Raw genomic sequence first — 17,696 nt, forward strand, 5'->3', positions numbered from 1 at the left:
ACCGGCATTTGGGTGATATACCGTTTTAATTAATAGGGTCCAACCCTACAAATCAAATATTTATAAACTTTTTTTTTTGGTTTTGTGCTTTCTTTTTCAAACATTGGTTTTCAGGAATAAAGGCCAATCTATGGTTGTTTATTGTTAACCATGTTTCCCTCTGTTTTGGTAGCCAATCAATGTGTCGTACACGACACCATGCAATACATGAAAATAGTACTAAATTTTGTCATACATATCATGTTAGGGAGAAAAAAATGTTTTATATGAAAATATATTTAAAATTAAGTTCAATAGATAATTAACGAAAAATTGGTAAAAGTTTTGTATACAAAACTCAGAATATTCAAATATCCAAACCTAAACCTTTACATATAATTGAGAATTAAATTTTAAGTTGAATTAAAATTAAATCAAAATGATAGGAAACGAAACTCCCTGGAGAGGTATTAAGAAGAATTACAGTAAAAGGGTGGAACCAAACATAAGTCTAAGTGAAAGTGGTTAAAAGGGTTAGAACAAAAGAAGGGGCATGTGAGTGTCGGAGACCACCAACTGGCTATGTCTATTTTGTGGCATCTTTTTCTTTCCCTTCTTCTTCGCCACTTCACGGGTTAGCTCTCAGTATGAAAAGAAAGAACATTTATGCAAATTTTCTTTCAATTGTTTTGTCCTTGAAAGATAAAGATAAAGAGAGTAGCTTTTGTTTATTATAGATGATCAAGTTTATTTCTTAACTTAATATCAATTATTAAGAAATAATGGAGGTGGATGGAGATGAATTAATTTATGTATATATTACTAGTTTGTTAACATCTGTATTAGCATTTAAGCAGCACATTATTATTTTAGTACTTATAGATCATGATCTTTAAATTCAGAAGTAGCATCATTTATATAACGCATGCAAAAGATTAACAGAGAACGTACACGTATTGTTAGCGTATAAATATCTATGATCCAAAGTTTTCCCCCCCATTAAACCGTAGATGATTTCTAGTCACGTGGCTTATGTGCTGTGCCATCCTATTTTTCTACCGTATTCTGGGCATAATCATGAGACCTTCAGCATCATAATATGTGGTTTTAGGAACACTCATCTATCTTCTTTTTCTTTTTCCTTTTCCTTTTTAAACAGAAAAACCCAGAAAAGATTGGTGGTGAAAAGGGTAGAATTGTAAAAATGAGAAAAAAAATAGGGGGAGGGATCAAAAAGAAAAACTCCATGTTCAAGGAAGGTGAGAAACAGAGGCGGAGAGCAAGATAAAGGGTAGAGGTGGGTAAGGAAAATGATAGTGGTGGTTGTCACTGCAGTTAATTTATTGCTGGGTATTCTTCTATTCTAATGCCACCCCATAGCATCTAATTCCTCAACTACCCTTCTCTCTCTCTCTCTCTCCCCTTCATTTTTTTAAACGTCCCAACAATAACAGCAGCAACCCTCTGGAACTCACTCAGCTTTCTATGTTGTTTTCTTCGTTAGTTGTTGTATCACTTTCTTTGTCCTCAAACATCTGTATTTTCAATGAGAGCGGATCTTTTAGAAGGAAAAAAAAAAAGAGAAAAAAAAGATTTAATCTTTTAACTCTTTAACGTGAAATAAAATAAAATAAACACTTTCTCTTTGTTTCTGTGTTTTTTCTCCTTACTTTCTTTCTTTGTGTTCGGGAATTGTGGAATTCTTCATTATTAGCTGCTTCCTATGGAAGCTGCAGCAGCTTCTGAGGATTGTTGTGTTAAGGTTGCGGTTCATGTAAGACCGCTAATTGGCGATGAAAAGCTTCAAGGCTGTAAAGATTGTGTTACTGTCACCCCAGGAAAGCCACAGGTAGAGAATGCTGGTCTTCACTGTTAACTTCTTGTTCAATGGGCGATTTATTGGGAGTGTGTTGGTTTTCTGAGTATATCCAGTTGTGGGTTAATTTTATTTATACGGAGATCTGGAAGCTTCAATGGTTGATTAGTGAGGATTCACTGTCTGATTTTGGATCAGAAATTGTCATTAGTACAATTTCTATAATTGGGATGCTTATGAGTTGTTTTATTTTTGCAGTGGAAGTTAAAATATGTGAAATTAAGCTGAATTCAGTTGGTTTTTATGATGGTTCTATTTTATGATATCCATTTTTGGGGCTACGACTTTATGATCCTATTATAGTAGGAAGCTATGAACCCTTAAAATATGGTTATTTACGTGAATTCTTAAGTTGAATTAGTTGATGCTGGATTTTAATTGCTCTGAAACTTCTGTTTAGGTGAAATAATCCATTTTAAAGGAGGAGGAAACCTTTTTTTTTTTAAAAAAAAAAGAAGCTTCATATTGGTTTGACTATGATGCAGGTACAAATTGGGGCACATTCCTTTACATTTGATCATGTCTATGGGAGCACTGGTTCTTCATCATCTTCCATGTTTGAGGAATGCATTTTTCCTCTCGTTGATGGGTTATTCCAAGGATATAATGCTACCGTTCTTGCTTATGGTCAGGTACCGCTGAATCTCCCACAAGACAGCCGCTAAATATTGCAGTTCTGTTTTATTGTGATTGAAGAATCCATAAATTTGCAGACTGGATCAGGTAAAACGTATACTATGAGCACAGGCTTCAAAGATGGTTGTCAAACAGGAATCATTTCTCAAGTAATGAACACTTTGTTCACCAAGATTGAAAGTCTAAAACATCAAACAGATTTTCAGTTGCACGTTTCCTTCATTGAGGTTTGTTAAATAACCCAGCATTTCCTTTTGTTGTTTCAGTTTCCAGTTATGCTATTAGCAATATAATGGGCGATCACACTGTTTTGCAATATAACGTGTGTCTCTTTATAGTGTATGGTTCGGAAATATATAACTTTATCTGATGTTGATGTAATAGATTCTGAAAGAAGTACGAGATTTGTTGGATCCTACTTCTTTGAACAAATCAGGTACAGCAAGTCCAAATGCAGGGAAAGTACATGTCCCAGGAAAACCACCAATACAGATCCGTGAATCATCAAATGGTGTTATTACGCTTGCAGGATCTACCGAATTTAGTGTCCGTACATTAAAAGAAATGGCTGCTTGCCTAGAACAGGGATCATTGAGTCGAGCAACGGGGAGTACAAACATGAACAACCAATCAAGGTTAATTCACATTCCGTTCTTGGGTATTTATGCACTTTAATTTCTTCGAAACTCTGGAGGAGATGCTATCTTGTGGTTCTTTGTTCTTTAAATATGGAAAAACGTATCTGTCTAATATCATCATTTGTTAATCCTGTAAGCTATGGATGCACTGCATGCAAGGCAAAGGTAATGTCTTTAGCTTAGTTTATGAGGAAAACTGGGCAATCTTTGGCTGTGGATGAACCCAGAATGGGGAATAGCAAAATATGGAAAGGCTCATGTTTCCATGATGGTAAAGTTTTAACATGAAAACCTTTAAATTTATAGATACTTTTAAAACAAGGCCCAATCAAAATTTGTCTTCTACAAAGTACTTTATTTGATGTTTGTAATTAATAGTCTTTTTAAAGAAAAGAAAAGAAAAGAAAATCTGAAAATGTTACAAGGTTTTCGGTTTTTGGAGCTTGTTGCTTTTGATATATCTCATGATGCATACCGAGCAATGCTCTCTCGACTTATTCTACTTTTTACCTTTTTATAGTTTTATATGCCTTGGTGATTTTTGATAATCTATTCATGTGGTTGTATAGTCGCTCACATGCAATCTTCACCATCACCTTAGAGTAAATATGTAAACTCAATCCTATTTATGGAGATGGAAGTCGTAATGACATAACAAGTGAAGAATACCTTTGTGCCAAGTTACATTTGGTAGATCTTGCTGGATCGGAGAGAGCAAAAAGAACCGGTTCTGATGGATTGCGTTTTAAAGAAGGTTAGTGGCACTGCTTGTCCATTCTTTATCTCATGAAAGAATTCTTCTCCAAATCAAACATGATAATGGACATCTTTGGCATCTAAACAGGAGTTCATATCAACAAGGGCCTACTTGCACTTGGTAATGTCATCAGTGCCCTTGGTGATGAAAAAAAGCAAAAAGAAGGTGTTCACGTTCCATATCGAGATAGTAAACTTACACAGCTTTTGCAGGTATGGATATTTTAAGAAGTCTGTATCTCCCACTTTGCTAGGCATTATTTACACTGTACTATTTTACAGAAATCTAGTAAGAATGTTAAATTGAAGGTTTATTTTGTTTGAAATTGACCTTTTAGGCTTGATTATTAGCCAAGAGAACATATATACTATTACTCGGTCTTTAATATGTTATCTTTATTTTCTCTCAGATTGTTTATTAAGTGATGAAACTTTATTATTTCTTTGTGCAGGATTCACTTGGTGGCAACAGCAGAACTGTGATGATAGGTACTGCCATTTTTTCTAATTTGGCACATTCATGTTCTAGTTCCTTCCCAATTTTGTGCACTTCAATTATTATCCTTAACTATTTCTTTATGAGCATCATGCATAAGTCCTGCCGACATCAATGTGGAGGAAACCCTTAATACTTTAAAGCAAATCGTGCTCGCAACATCCAAAACAAGCCTATAGTAAGTACAAGAGAATAGTTTTCATTACTCAAAGTTTCCTCTTTCTTTTGTCAGATATTAGATGATATTCAAGGTAGTGTCTATACAGAACTTTCACTCTCGTTTTGACTTAAATAGGTTAACTGAGATCCCATGTCCAACGAGATGCTAAAGATGCATCAACAGTTAGAATATCTGCAAGCAGAACTTTGTGCACGCGGGGGTTCTGATGAAGTGCAGTTATCATGGTACTCTTAACTGCTGAAATAAACTTATTGATTATTTTTAATTGTTTCTTGGGATCTTTCATTAGAACACTTCAACAATAGGTAAAATAACTTATTCGGTCCTTAAACTTCTTCTTGGAGATAATAAATAGGATTAGTCCCACAGGCCTTTTAATAGGACTGATTTTGCAGGTTCTCAGGGAAAGAATTGCTTGGCTTGAAGCTGCTAATGAGGATCTTTGCCAAGAACTTCAGGAGTTCCGCAGCAGATGCACCAGTGTGAATCAACATGAAACCAATGCTCAAGTATGTTAAGGAAACCCTTGAGCTATACTTGAAATTTCTTGGCTGATTTACATGCAAGTTTTTATCATGTAGTTTTCATTTTTTTTGAATGGTTTATCATGTACGTTGTCATTTCAAATGCTTATGAATGAAAAACTTCCTATTTCAGGATGGTAGTCCTTGTTCTATCAAAAGTGATGGGTTGAAAAGGAACTTGCACAGTTTAGAGTCTTCTGACTATCAAATGGATGAAACCACGATAGATACAGACTTACCTGACCTACAAAAGACGTATATCATTCATCTTTACGAATTTTTTTTAAAGGTGTTTTCTTGACTTGAATTTACTGGCTATTTTAGCAGGTTATTCCAGAGGAATTGATGAAGCAGCAACAAAAGAGTGGGAGCACAGGCTTTTACAAAATACTATGGACAAAGAATTGCATGAATTGAATAGACGCTTAGAGGAGAAAGAGGTATATTTTTTTCGTAGTGAAATAATGTTCAGTAGTTGTCATTCAGAGGTCAAGTTCTTAGGGGGTTTCAATTCTTGATAATTAGATAGTATGTCTGGTTGCAACTCTTGTTATTGGCATGGTTGGCAACTTCTCTAACACTAGCTAATTCTTCTATTTTATGTTTGAGCAGTCCGAGATGAAACTTTTTGGAGGCGACGCAATTGCTCTTAAGCTTCATTTTGGGAAGAAAATTCAGGAATTAGAGGATGAGAAAATAGCTGTGCAGGTTTAAATATCTTTTAATTTTCATACCTTACTTGAAGAAAAAATAAGCATGCTAACATTTCTTAACCTATTTCTTCACTGCAGCAAGAAAGGGACCGCTTATTGGCTGAAATTGAAAATCTTTCTGCTGGTTCTGATGGACAAAAACAAAAAGTTCAAGATATCCATGCTCAGAAACTGAAATCCCTTGAAGCAAATGTACATAGTGTTTAAGTTAAATGGCATTCATTGTTGGATTGAACAGAAGGGATGATACTGATTTCATTATAATTGTGGATATTTATTTGCACCAGATTCTGGAACTTAAGAAGAAACAAGAGAACCAGGTTCAACTTTTAAAGCAGAAACAGAAGAGTGACGAAGCAGCAAAACGACTGCAAGATGAAATTCTATTCATAAAGGCACAAAAGGTTAAATCTTATGTTTGTCTTATATCTTTTCTTATGGTTAATTATGATATATAGTATACACTCTGCCAAATCGCCCCATCTTCCCCCCTGCCCTTTTTTATTTTTTCTTCCCTTGCCCATCATGTGGCTGTAGGTTCAGTTGCAACATAGGATAAAACAAGAGGCAGAACAATTTCGTCAGTGGAAAGCCTCTCGAGAAAAGGAACTGTTACAGGTGCCTTACTTCTTTTGTTTCTATCAATCTAAGCAATTTATAGCGTGTCAGATTCTTAACTATTGCACACATTATTGTGGTGTACATGAGAACAAAGATAGTCATTTACTGCTGGAATTATATTTTGGATTTGTGGCCAGTATTTGCATACACTGTTTGTATTATATGTTTAACTGGTTCTAATTGCATGCACAACCAGTTACGGAAAGATGGCCGGAGAAATGAGTATGAAAGGTATAAGCTGCAAGCTTTAAATCAACGCCAGAAACTGGTGAGCATGTTTTAATTTCTTGTGTGATGAGTACCTACCACTGACTGATTTGTTTGTAGAGAAATAATTTGAAGCTATGCATGCTTTCAGGTTCTCCAAAGGAAAACCAAGGAGGCTGCCATGGCCACCAAGAGGCTAAAAGAGTTGCTGGAAGCTCGTAAATCTTCTGTCCGTGACAACTCAGGTAGGTTTTATCCTTTTAAAGATTGATGACCTGGACATTCCATGTCTTATCTAATATAATGCTCTTCATAGAGGCATGGCAATTCAACTGTATTCTAGGAGATATTAGTAATGTCTTATGCTAGAAAGTCTAGTTTTATTTAGGTAAACATAATTCATGCCCTTCCTTTCATTTGTTTTAATTTCTAACTTTTTGTGTCTACCAGCTATTGCCAATGGGAATGGAATAAATGGGCAGGTGATGATCTATGTTTCTCTCCTTTTATTTTTTTGGGTTATTTTCTATACCCACATCTTTAAACCATTTTATGTAACCTTTTCCTGTAGACCAATGAGAAAGCACTACAACGTTGGCTAGATCACGAGTTAGAAGTGATGGTGAATGTGCATGAAGTTCGCTTTGAATATGAGAAGCAAAGCCGAGTGTATATAACAAAATCTTATTTGTATATAAATCTGCTTCGGGATAGATGGACTATTTTTATGTCACTGTCACTCATTACGCACTACCTCCAGGAGAGCTGCACTGGCAGAAGATTTAGCTGTCTTGAAACAAGTAAATGAATTTGCTTCGAAGGGGCTCAGCCCTCCAAGAGGAAAGAATGGATTTTCCAGGTATCTAACGCCCAAACGTTGTACTTTATACTAGCATTTTAATCCTTTTACAATCCAACATGAATTTGAGGAGATTACTTAAATGCAGTTTGTTCTCCTGTGTATAAGTACTGCAACCTCTCCTAACATGCCTTGATATATTTTACTTCTCCACAGGGCAGCCTCCATGTCACCAAATGCAAGAGTGGCTAGAATATCTTCACTTGAGAATATGCTCAGCATATGACATATCCTCTAATTCAGTTGTAGCAATGGCTTCACAACTTTTAGCGGCGGAAGAGCGGGAGCGTGCCTTCACTAATCATGGACGTTGGAATCAGTTGCGCTCCATTTGAGATGCAAAGAACCTACTCCAGTATATGTTTAATTCTCTTGGAGATACAAGGGGCTTTCTCTCACCTAGTGATATGTGTAAATATACATGAAAGTAGGTCAAACATAATGGCCTATTCCTGGAGTTCAACGAGAAAGAACAGAAAACAAATCAATTATGGATGCTTATATAATATGAACAGGTGCCAATTGTGGGAAAAATACATGGAAATCAAGGAAATGAAAGAACAACTTAAAGAACTTGTAGGTCTGTTGCGGCAGAGCGAGTTACGAAGAAAAGAAGTTGAGAATGAGCTAAAATTAAGAGAGCAAGCTGATGCCGTTGCATTGGCTACGGCAGCTACGGTTAGTTATATGGAAACTTTATTCAAGTTTTACATCCAATGCTTTATTTAAGCTTTTCATCCAAGGCATGCTTAACAGGCTAAACTCATTGAGGAACATAGACCTGATCACATATTCTAAAGTTGTTTTCACATTTACACACAGATGATGTTGAACTTAGATACATATACGACATCCAAAAGAGGTTCTGTGAAATTGATTTGATTAAATGACTTCCAACTTCTAAGCATGTGGTTGAATTCTACAATTACAACTATGAATCTTGAATTGCTCTTTTGGAGTTCTTTAATGGCTCAAAAGAATGATGCTCATTAAGATGCTTTGAATAAAACTCCAAATTCTAAAATTTATGAGTGATTTTTTCTCAAGAATGCCAGATTTGGTATAAGACAACAGAACTTGGAAACCCCTTTATATTATCAACAAAAAGTCCTTTATAGTGGCAGCATCTTGAATCTCTTACTGTTTTCTTGAATGACAAACTTCCTCCTCAAAATGTCCTCATCATGATGGGGGCCCTTCCCTTAGCTACAATTGAGTCTGCATTGTTTATCCCTCATAGAATGCCAAACCTTTGTTCAGCTGACTAGCTAGAACTGCAATCTGCATTGCGTCAAGGAATCTCAAAAACAGGATTCCTCCTAAAATATAGGGTTTTCTTTTGTAGTAAGACAAATAGAATTTTAAGGTTATTGTACAGGACCTGTTACCACTGTTTTATGTATCAACATCATTGCTACTCCTAGCACTACTTTTTGACAGAAAGTATCCATGTGCAGGGGAACTCTCCAAATTCGCTGAAACATGTTGCTGATGACATTAACGGTTCGTTATCTCCAATGTCTGCGCCAGCACAGAAACAGCTGAAATATAGTCCAGGTATTGTTAATGGTCCAGCAAGAGAATCAGCGGCATTCAGGGATCAAACAAGAAAGGTAACTTCATTGTCCAACTTGAATCATAGTGCTGCAATCTGCTTTCATGCTTAGCTAAGGAAAGTTGGATTTGCAGGTCATGCAGATGGTACCACTTGGGCAGTTACCAATAAAAAAGTTGGTAGCTATAGGACAAGCTGGCAACGGCAAACTGTGGAGGTGGAAAAGAAGCCATCACCAATGGCTCCTACAATTCAAATGGAAATGGCAGAAGCCATGGAGACTTTCAGAATGGATCAGACACAGTCATGAAACACTAGTAAGGGCAAGGCCTAGTTCTCAAACCCTGAAATATAGAGTCTGATATTCGATGGTCACCCAATTACATTGGCCACAGTAATCTTTGGTTATATGCATGTTCCTAACCAAGGTGCAGGTGAAGCCTAGAAAAGAGATCAGGTATTTTTTTTCTACCTTGTATTTTCATGTTGCCATGTTGGTATAGCCTCCAATCATATGCTATTCATGCTCTTGTTACAAATTATATTAGATAGCATGAATTTTATGTCATTAAGGATAAATTACATATTGTCAGCTAAAAACATGGCATCATTTTTGCAAATTTCAACTCGAGAAAAATGAGTTTTGACAGTACATGAAGAACAATTTACAAAGTAAATTGAACTAATTGCAAGAAACTCAAATTTGAAGGCTAGGGTAGTCAACTCTAACACAAATGTCCTAGAGGGACTAATGGCTTATGAAAATCATGATCTGCTTGGTTGAACACGATTGAATCGGCAAAACCCTGTTTCCCATTCATCAACGTGCCTGAGCCTTATGGTATCTTTTTCTTAGTTGATGCAGTGTATTGGAACTGGCTGTTGGGATCTGCATGAGCCGTGTTTGGTTTAATTGATTTTTTTGATAATATCAAACGTATAGGTCTGTAATCTTCCTTTGTTTTGTTTTTTTTGGGCTGTGAGTACGAAATCTGGAGCATCTTGTAAAGAAGTGTTGATGCTGCCGTGTCAGATACGTTGAAGACGTGAACATGGGATGGTTCCAATGGCAATAAAAATAAGTATATTTGGATTTTACTTGAGCTGTCTCTAAGGTTTTGCTGTGTTTTCTATCAAGAACACACTTTTAGGGAAGAAACTGGTTGTAAGTGGTAGAAACTTGTATTAAAGCTGCAGTCTAATTGTATTTTTCTTTCACATTTTCATTTTTTTACCCAAATTTGTAATTTATTGGTCCATATATTTCAGCATGTGTGCAAGCTTGAAGCCTGTAGCATTTTCAGGTGTTATATGAGGAAAAAATATTCAATTCATTTCGTCTCTCCCTGGAAATTGGTTTGAGTTGAAGTCTGTCCATATTGAGATTAACAAACGATGAGATGCCTCAGAAGGCTTGTAGAAGAAAGTAACTGCAACTACCTACCTTTTAATTTTTTTTCTAAAAAAATTAAACGTTGACCGGCCATTAACATCAACTGCAACTGGCATGATGATGATGAATGATGATGATAAAGTTCTTGTATCCGAGATAATGAAAGCAAAGAACATGGACATGGAAGCACAGAAAAGTACCCATGTGGATGTAGGGGCCATGACTATGAAACAACGTAAATAATGTCAGAAATGAATTCCTAAGGTAACAATAGCAGCAGTTGCAATTGTTATCTTGGAGTGTAAATATGTTGGTTTTACTTTTCTCTATTGCATACTGTAATCCTACAATTAAATGCTGGTAACATCATAAATTGATTTAACATATCCCAGAAAGTGGGTCAAATTCACCATCCTCCATTGACGCTGCTTTAACCTCCTGTAACATCTTCAGAACCTGCCACATCGTGGGTCTTTGTTCGGGAGAGCTCAAACTACAAGCAACGGCCACTTCAATAAGCATTCCTAGCTTTTCATCATCCCCTCCGTCATCTTCCCTGCATGACCTAAACCAATGCATCATCTCATCCGGAACCAGACACGGGTGCTGGGAAGGAGGTTTCCCTGTCAGAAGCTCTAACAACAAAACCCCGTATGCAAAAACATCGGACTTTGATGTTGCCTCGTGATTAGAATTGCGCGTTTCCAGAGGCTTACATGCAATGGAATCAGGATCTTCGTCGGGTACGCAAGTGACTAGGGCTGAGAGACAGTAGTCGGAAAGACCAGCCTCAAAGTCAGGGCCAAGAAGGACGTTAGAGGACTTGAGATTGCCATGGACAAGCCTCCATGCTTGGTGTATGTAAGAGAGGCCTTGTGCTACGTCCTCAGCTATTTTCAGGCATGAGGTCCAGTGGAGCGGCTTTGCCCTTGTTGATTTCGATCCTGCACATGCAATTTGGCGTTGACAAATTAAGACATGATTTTCTATATCACTTAATCCACATGTTTTTGGGAAATTTCCAACTCAATCAAATTGAAGAAAATGAAAGCATGAACTTGTTACCGTGCACGAGGGAGAAAAGACTGCCATTGGGCTGGAAATCATAGATAAGAAACCTCTCTTCTTGGGCTTGGAAATAAGCTCTGAGAGGCACCAAATTGGGATGCCTTAAGCCGCCAACTGATTCCATGTGTTGCTCGAACGTTTCCTTCGTTGTGGCATTTAATTTCCCAGCATCCAGCCTCTTGACCGTCACCACTAGACGATTATCAAGCACTGCCTTGTACGTCGTCCCCATTGTGCCCTTCCCAAGCAACTCAGCTGACGCTCTCATTAGCTGGTCCAGCGAATACAACTGCGCCTCACCCGCACAGAATATCAAGTTCCCGCTCTTGGCAACTTGCATTCCTTGCACTCTCTTCACTCTCTCTTCCAACTCATTTTCTTGCTCCATTTGAATGACCGCCACAGCTTTTGCTGCGGCCTCCCCGTCATCAGATTCAACCGCAGCCGTTGATTGATTTTTATCTGTCTGTTTCCTTACCACTATGACAAAGCAAAGAAGTGAACCGATAAGAACAAACACCCCGACGGAGAACCCTATAATAATCGCGGTCCTTTTGTGCTCCTTTGAACTTGGCTGAGGCTGAGCCAACTCCACCCCATGCACTTCTGCACTTTGACCAAGAGCCACCGTAGGCGGTGGCTGCGGCACGACCGCAGCTGTGGGACCAAAAAAGCGTGGCCTTGGATGACATTCTTTGCGGATAATTTCTCCACAAAGACCAGGGTTCCACGAAAAACAAGAGAACTCAAACCGTAGCAACGTTGGGGTCACTGGAATAGCACCAGTAAGACTGTTCCCTGAAACGTTAAAGATTTTAAGGGAAGACTGATTCAAAGGAGGAATCGTTCCGTTAAGCCGGTTCCTGTCCAACCGTAGGTAGTATAATCGATCTACAGAAGCTAACGTGCTTGGTATGGAGCCAGTGAGATTATTGTAGGAGAAATCAAGAGTTCTGATTCTGTGAAGGGAAAGAAGAGAAAGAGGGAAAGAACCAGTGAAGAAGTTACGATCAAGGAAGAGGGTTTTGAGGTTGACGAGGCCTGAAAGATCAGGAATCGAACCCGTGAGGGAGTTGTTTTGGAGACTCAAAACGCGGAGCTGGCTGAGCTGAGACAATGTGTTGGGAGCAAAAATGCCACCGAGATCTAGATCTTCTAATATGAGACGTACCACGTTCTGCTGGTAACATGTGACTCCTTGCCAATCACAAAAGTGAAATCTTGCATTGTGAGAGAACCCGATATGGTTTCTCAAATCTGCTTTGGACTGAAAACCCAGAAGGGCAGTAGCCTCAGGGGATGGGATTAGCTTTGCAGCTTCAGCAGAAGCAATTATACTACATAATACTAACAACAAAATGTAGAAGAAGCTGTGAAGAAGAAGGGGTTGTCTTTTCTTCAGCATTTCTTCTCCAGTCTCAATTTCTCAGTGTGTTTTTCAAAAGCAATAAGCTTAGTTGAGTAGTCCGTCTCATTCCCCTGAATCAGATAGGGCAAATGTTGGGAAGAGACAATATGAAAGACAAAAGCATGTATTAGCTAGGGGAGCAGCTGTCGGAGTGCAAGCTCAGAATCACGTGAACCCAAGGCAAAGAATTAGGGGATATAATAATAGAGCTTTTCACCTAAATATCATATTGTTTTTGTAAATTTCTGTACGGTTGATAAACTCGCTCTTTTCTTTATTTGGTAGTTGATGCCACTTGGCCCATTTTCCCATAACCAACTACTTCCACTCCATCTAAATAACTCACCATCCTAGTCTTTGTTACTTTCTTGTTCTTTCTCCGAGAGGTCATTAACATTCAGATATCTGTCTTTCCGTATTCAATATTGGGTTTAACTTTTTTTACATGTGACGCTGTCAAACAGCTGCCACGTGAATTCACACTTCAAGTATCATTAGTCAGTAAACTTTAAATTGTATATTAATTTGTCATTCAATTTTAAAATGCTTTAATTTTAACACTAAAATTTAATTTGTATATCAATATGATTACTAAACCGTTAAATTCCATACGGTATGATGATGTAGAAAGTACTTTATGAAATGTGATGATATGGAGGTTAAATAATATTATTTAAATTGAATAAAAATTGATAAGTGCAAAACAACACAATATAAGTTGTGAGACAAATATTAAAAGTTTTCATTTATTCTCTATAGAAAAACTAGCCATTTTCTCTCTTGAAGTCCCTACTATAGATACTCATCGTTGTCGCTTCTTATTTCGGTGGCTCCTTTAGCTATGGCCCCTTATATAAACCATAAAAAACATGACGTTTGGGAGAATTGGAAATTGGATAGGGTCGAGTTTCTGAGGGTGGTTTTAGCCTACTTATTATTGGGGCTAACATTGAGGTGGGGTTGGAAGACAATTATGGTTTCTGATATAAATGGAAAGGTGGGTGCAACCCGAATAAATGTAGTTGTTGAAGTACCCCAAGTTTAACACCCGACCCGGATACGAGTCCGAGATGTCACATTAACTTTTAAAAACGATATTCTTACGAAATATCAAAACATTTGAACTCATTTTAAGAAAATATCACAATATTCTATTAAATTATGTTTCAGTATAAAAATTCAAGTCAAAACGTATTTATGAACAGATTGCTAAAAACAATACCGAATTATAAAAATTGTCGGCAAAACATGTATAAACTCATAAAAATTTAATCTTTCATCAGTATAAAATTTCCATTCACATATATACGTTTAAAACATTACAAAACTCAATCATATGATCTTACAAAACTAATTTAGAACATACCGGAGTCAAATTTTTATATACATGCCAACCAATATCAGTATTACAAAATACATATTATTCAATTCTTTTCTGATCTGATCTTTGGAAATGATGAACTAACATGTCTTGCGTAACTTTTATCAATCTTCCTCTTCTCGAAACCTACGTGTGAAACAATCACACGCTAAGTCATAGACTTAGTGAGGCATATAAACATATAATAAAAACCATAAAACATTTCATAAATCAAAATGCATACATGCACATATATCATCATATATCATTTCATAAAGAAATACACTTAACATCATATAATTCATGTAATACAGTTCATATAACTAAAAACATATATCCTTTCATATAACCAATACATGAATCCTTTAATTTATTCTATATAACAAATCACATATACATATCACATTCAATATATTTGTTTAATCTCTTTATTAGCCTATGTACACCTGTGAGAACTTAAGGTATGTGAGTACATTGAGGTTGTGCACAAATGCTGTCACCACAGCTCGTATAAATTCCCACTAGGGACACTGAATATTTGTCCCGAATGATCACGTAGAAATGTCCCGAAGGACCACTATGTCCCGAAGGACCACTCCTTAAGAACCATATACATAATACAATGGACCAAATAAGTGTATCGAAATACCACATACATGTTCCACGGAATTACATATATGTCCCGAAGGACCACGTAGAATTGTCCCAAAGGACCGCGTAGACCATCGACTCTTGGCATGCTAACTATACCTATAGCTCTCGTATCATATAACATGGGCATTTTTCTTATGCTTCTTATATTCATGTACTCATATCATTGCTCTTATGATCACATATCACATGTGCATATAATCACGTAGTTTACTTTCATGTAATTCATGTCACTTTTCATATGATTTCATATTCATATGTCACATAGCTCGTATCACTTTGCATGGTTTCACATAAACATATATATCATATCTTGTTCACATATATTTCCCATATAACTCATATCATTTGATTCATGTCTTATTCTTATATCATCATATATATTCATTCACTTAATCTCTTATGTTCATATATCACATATTGCATATTCATGTAATCATATATGTCATGTCACATATAATAACATATACCTATTTTCATATACTCATGCACACATAAGAATCACATCAATCATATAATATTTTAGGAGTCACTTCTTACCGTAGTAACTCTGTCACTGGCTCATCGCAAGCCAATGTTTGATCAATAACATAAGTACAATTAAATTGCACTCACCTTAGCCTTGTTTGCTTTGACTTGATCCTAATTCTTTGATTGTTCCGGAACTTGTTTAGGCTCAATATCTACATGAACATAATTTTTGAGATGATTATCAGAAGCCTAAACTTTATAACTTGATGTTAATAACTTAAGCTAGTTTAATGAACCAAAATTCCATTTTTCCTTTAGGGGGTATCGATACCTCCCCCTAGGGTATCGGTACCCTTATAGAAATCTGTAAATTTTTGCCCAGAAATCAATGTTCATGCACGAAAATTCACTATTTCCAGTTTCATTCCCTTTCATATTATTAACTCAAATACACATACTTAAACCAATTTATATTCATTCATCTCCTCTTAAACCTCAAAATCTTCTCCTCTTTATGAACTTCAAGAATCATATCCAATTTTCAACATGTTTCAAATCCAATTCTAACACTTAATACTTCTTAATTAAGCTGATGACAAGTCAAATTTAACTTCAAATTCAACTCATCAACTCAATTTCAAAATTTCACTCAAGAACTCCAAATCTTTAATCTTCCCTAACTCCTTTATCTTTTGATTTTAAGATAACTTAAGCTTTCCTTAAGTTTAGTTATCATCTAATGATCAAAACCCATACTTAAAATCAACAAATAATCAAGAAATCAGAAAATTCACCTTTGCTTAGGGTGCTTCACGGTGGAGAAGAAGATGAAGAAGATGAAAAAGGGGAGACAAATATATTTTCTTGTCAAATGACCATTTTGCCCTTTAATTCCTTGGATAATTACTAACAACTTTCAGGAAATATTCTCAAATAAATCATTGAACTATTGAACTATTCTACTTTAACCACCAAATTCTGAAATTTTACAATTTGGTCACTAACCCGGTATTGAAGATGTTACACCAAGCCTTTGATTGCCATGTTTCAACTCCCATGGAAATACTAATACCCACACATCAGCTGTGAAAATCAAGTTAAATACATAAGGAGGGGGAATCTATGTCAAAGTCTACAAGTACGACTTAATAAAGGTCCAATACTAAATGCATTTTTTTTTTTTGCAAAGAAGAAAACAATGTAAAGAGCCATCTTGGATTCTAATTGCAGTGCAAGATCGAATCATGGTTTTCCAAAAGGGTAGATGAATGTTTCATCAACTTTGAAGTTCAGGGCCGATTTGGCTAAGTTTTTAATAAAATGCCTAGTGTGGTTTCTATATTTTGTGAGAATGTCCTGCATAATATTTGAACTATAATTTTAAATATTGTTATGATACTTGAGTTCACATTATTAATAAGTATCGCATTTAAAATATTATTTTATGTATTATATGTATCGAGATTAACATAGTATAAAAATGATGAATGAGGGAAATAAAGTTGGTATGAAATAGTAAAAGTGAGTATAATTGAAGGATCAGCCAGTCATACATATCAGCCCATGAGCCTACCGGCTAAGTATGGGCGGTGAAGCTGTTTACCAAAAATTGAGATCCCACTTTATCCAATTTGGACCACCGCCCATTGCATTTGGATTTTTCAAAAAATAAAATAATAAAACCATTATATTATTTAAAATATAAAACTAAGTATAATATTTAATTAAATAAATATAAAATTATAAAATAATATATTTTATTGATTATATAATTTATTTTTAAACATGTTTTTTAACTTTTTAATCTTAATTCCTATAAAATTATAATAAATCAATACAATAATATTTTTTTTACTTTTTGAATAATAAAGCAAATATATATATATATATATTCGTTTATTCGGCTTTCCCCCTCTTTTGAGTGTAGGTTGTTATTGTAGAATTTTTCAGTTGACTCGTAAAATTTATTAATAAGAAGATCGTTTAAGCAGATTCCACTCAAACCAAATTACCATACTCACGATAAAATTGAGCTCATAAACACAAACATTCATTAGATTAAATTCAATCTTTTAGGATCTTTGACATTTCCTTTAACTCATATGATTAAATTTATTATATTATTAATATAAAATTATTTTAAAATTTATTATTCATATATTTATAATATTTATTACATTTTATTACTTTAATTCACGTAAATGATAATTATTTTTATTATGTAAATCTCATTATTTATTACTACATTAATATTCATATATTTTCATATTTAATATATCATATTCCTTTCATCCTATTAAATGT

At 35.6% G+C, this 17,696-nt stretch overlaps 1 protein-coding gene and 1 pseudogene across 1 annotated transcript; one reads left to right on the plus strand and one right to left on the minus strand.

Moving 5' to 3' along the window:
- The first annotated feature begins 1,636 nt into the window (after positions 1-1,636).
- On the plus strand, positions 1,637-9,495 carry LOC120156800 (annotated as a pseudogene).
- Positions 9,496-10,658: 1,163 nt separating this feature from the next.
- On the minus strand, positions 10,659-13,025 carry LOC120156799 (probable inactive receptor kinase At5g67200). Its single transcript, XM_039168062.1, has 2 exons — positions 11,500-13,025; positions 10,659-11,378 (listed from the first exon to the last, which is right to left on the minus strand). Exons 1-2 carry the CDS (start codon positions 12,905-12,907, stop codon positions 10,813-10,815), a joined length of 1,974 nt encoding a protein of 657 aa, XP_039023993.1. The 5' UTR covers positions 12,908-13,025; the 3' UTR covers positions 10,659-10,812.
- Between the last annotated feature and the right edge of the window lie 4,671 nt (positions 13,026-17,696).

This window comes from Hibiscus syriacus, unplaced genomic scaffold (assembly GCF_006381635.1).
Source record: "Hibiscus syriacus cultivar Baekdansim isolate YM2019G1 unplaced genomic scaffold, ASM638163v2 tig00111237_pilon, whole genome shotgun sequence".
NCBI classification, from domain to species: domain Eukaryota; kingdom Viridiplantae; phylum Streptophyta; class Magnoliopsida; order Malvales; family Malvaceae; genus Hibiscus; species Hibiscus syriacus.

Excerpts from the sequence above, each read along its gene's own strand:
- LOC120156799 (XM_039168062.1), bottom strand. The coding sequence starts at position 12,907 with ATGCTGAAGAAAAGACAACCCCTTCTTCTTCACAGCTTCTTCTACATT. Across the intron at positions 11,379-11,499 it reads TCTTTTCTCCCTCGTGCACG|GATCGAAATCAACAAGGGCA; the intron begins GTAACAAGTTCA and ends TTGCATGTGCAG.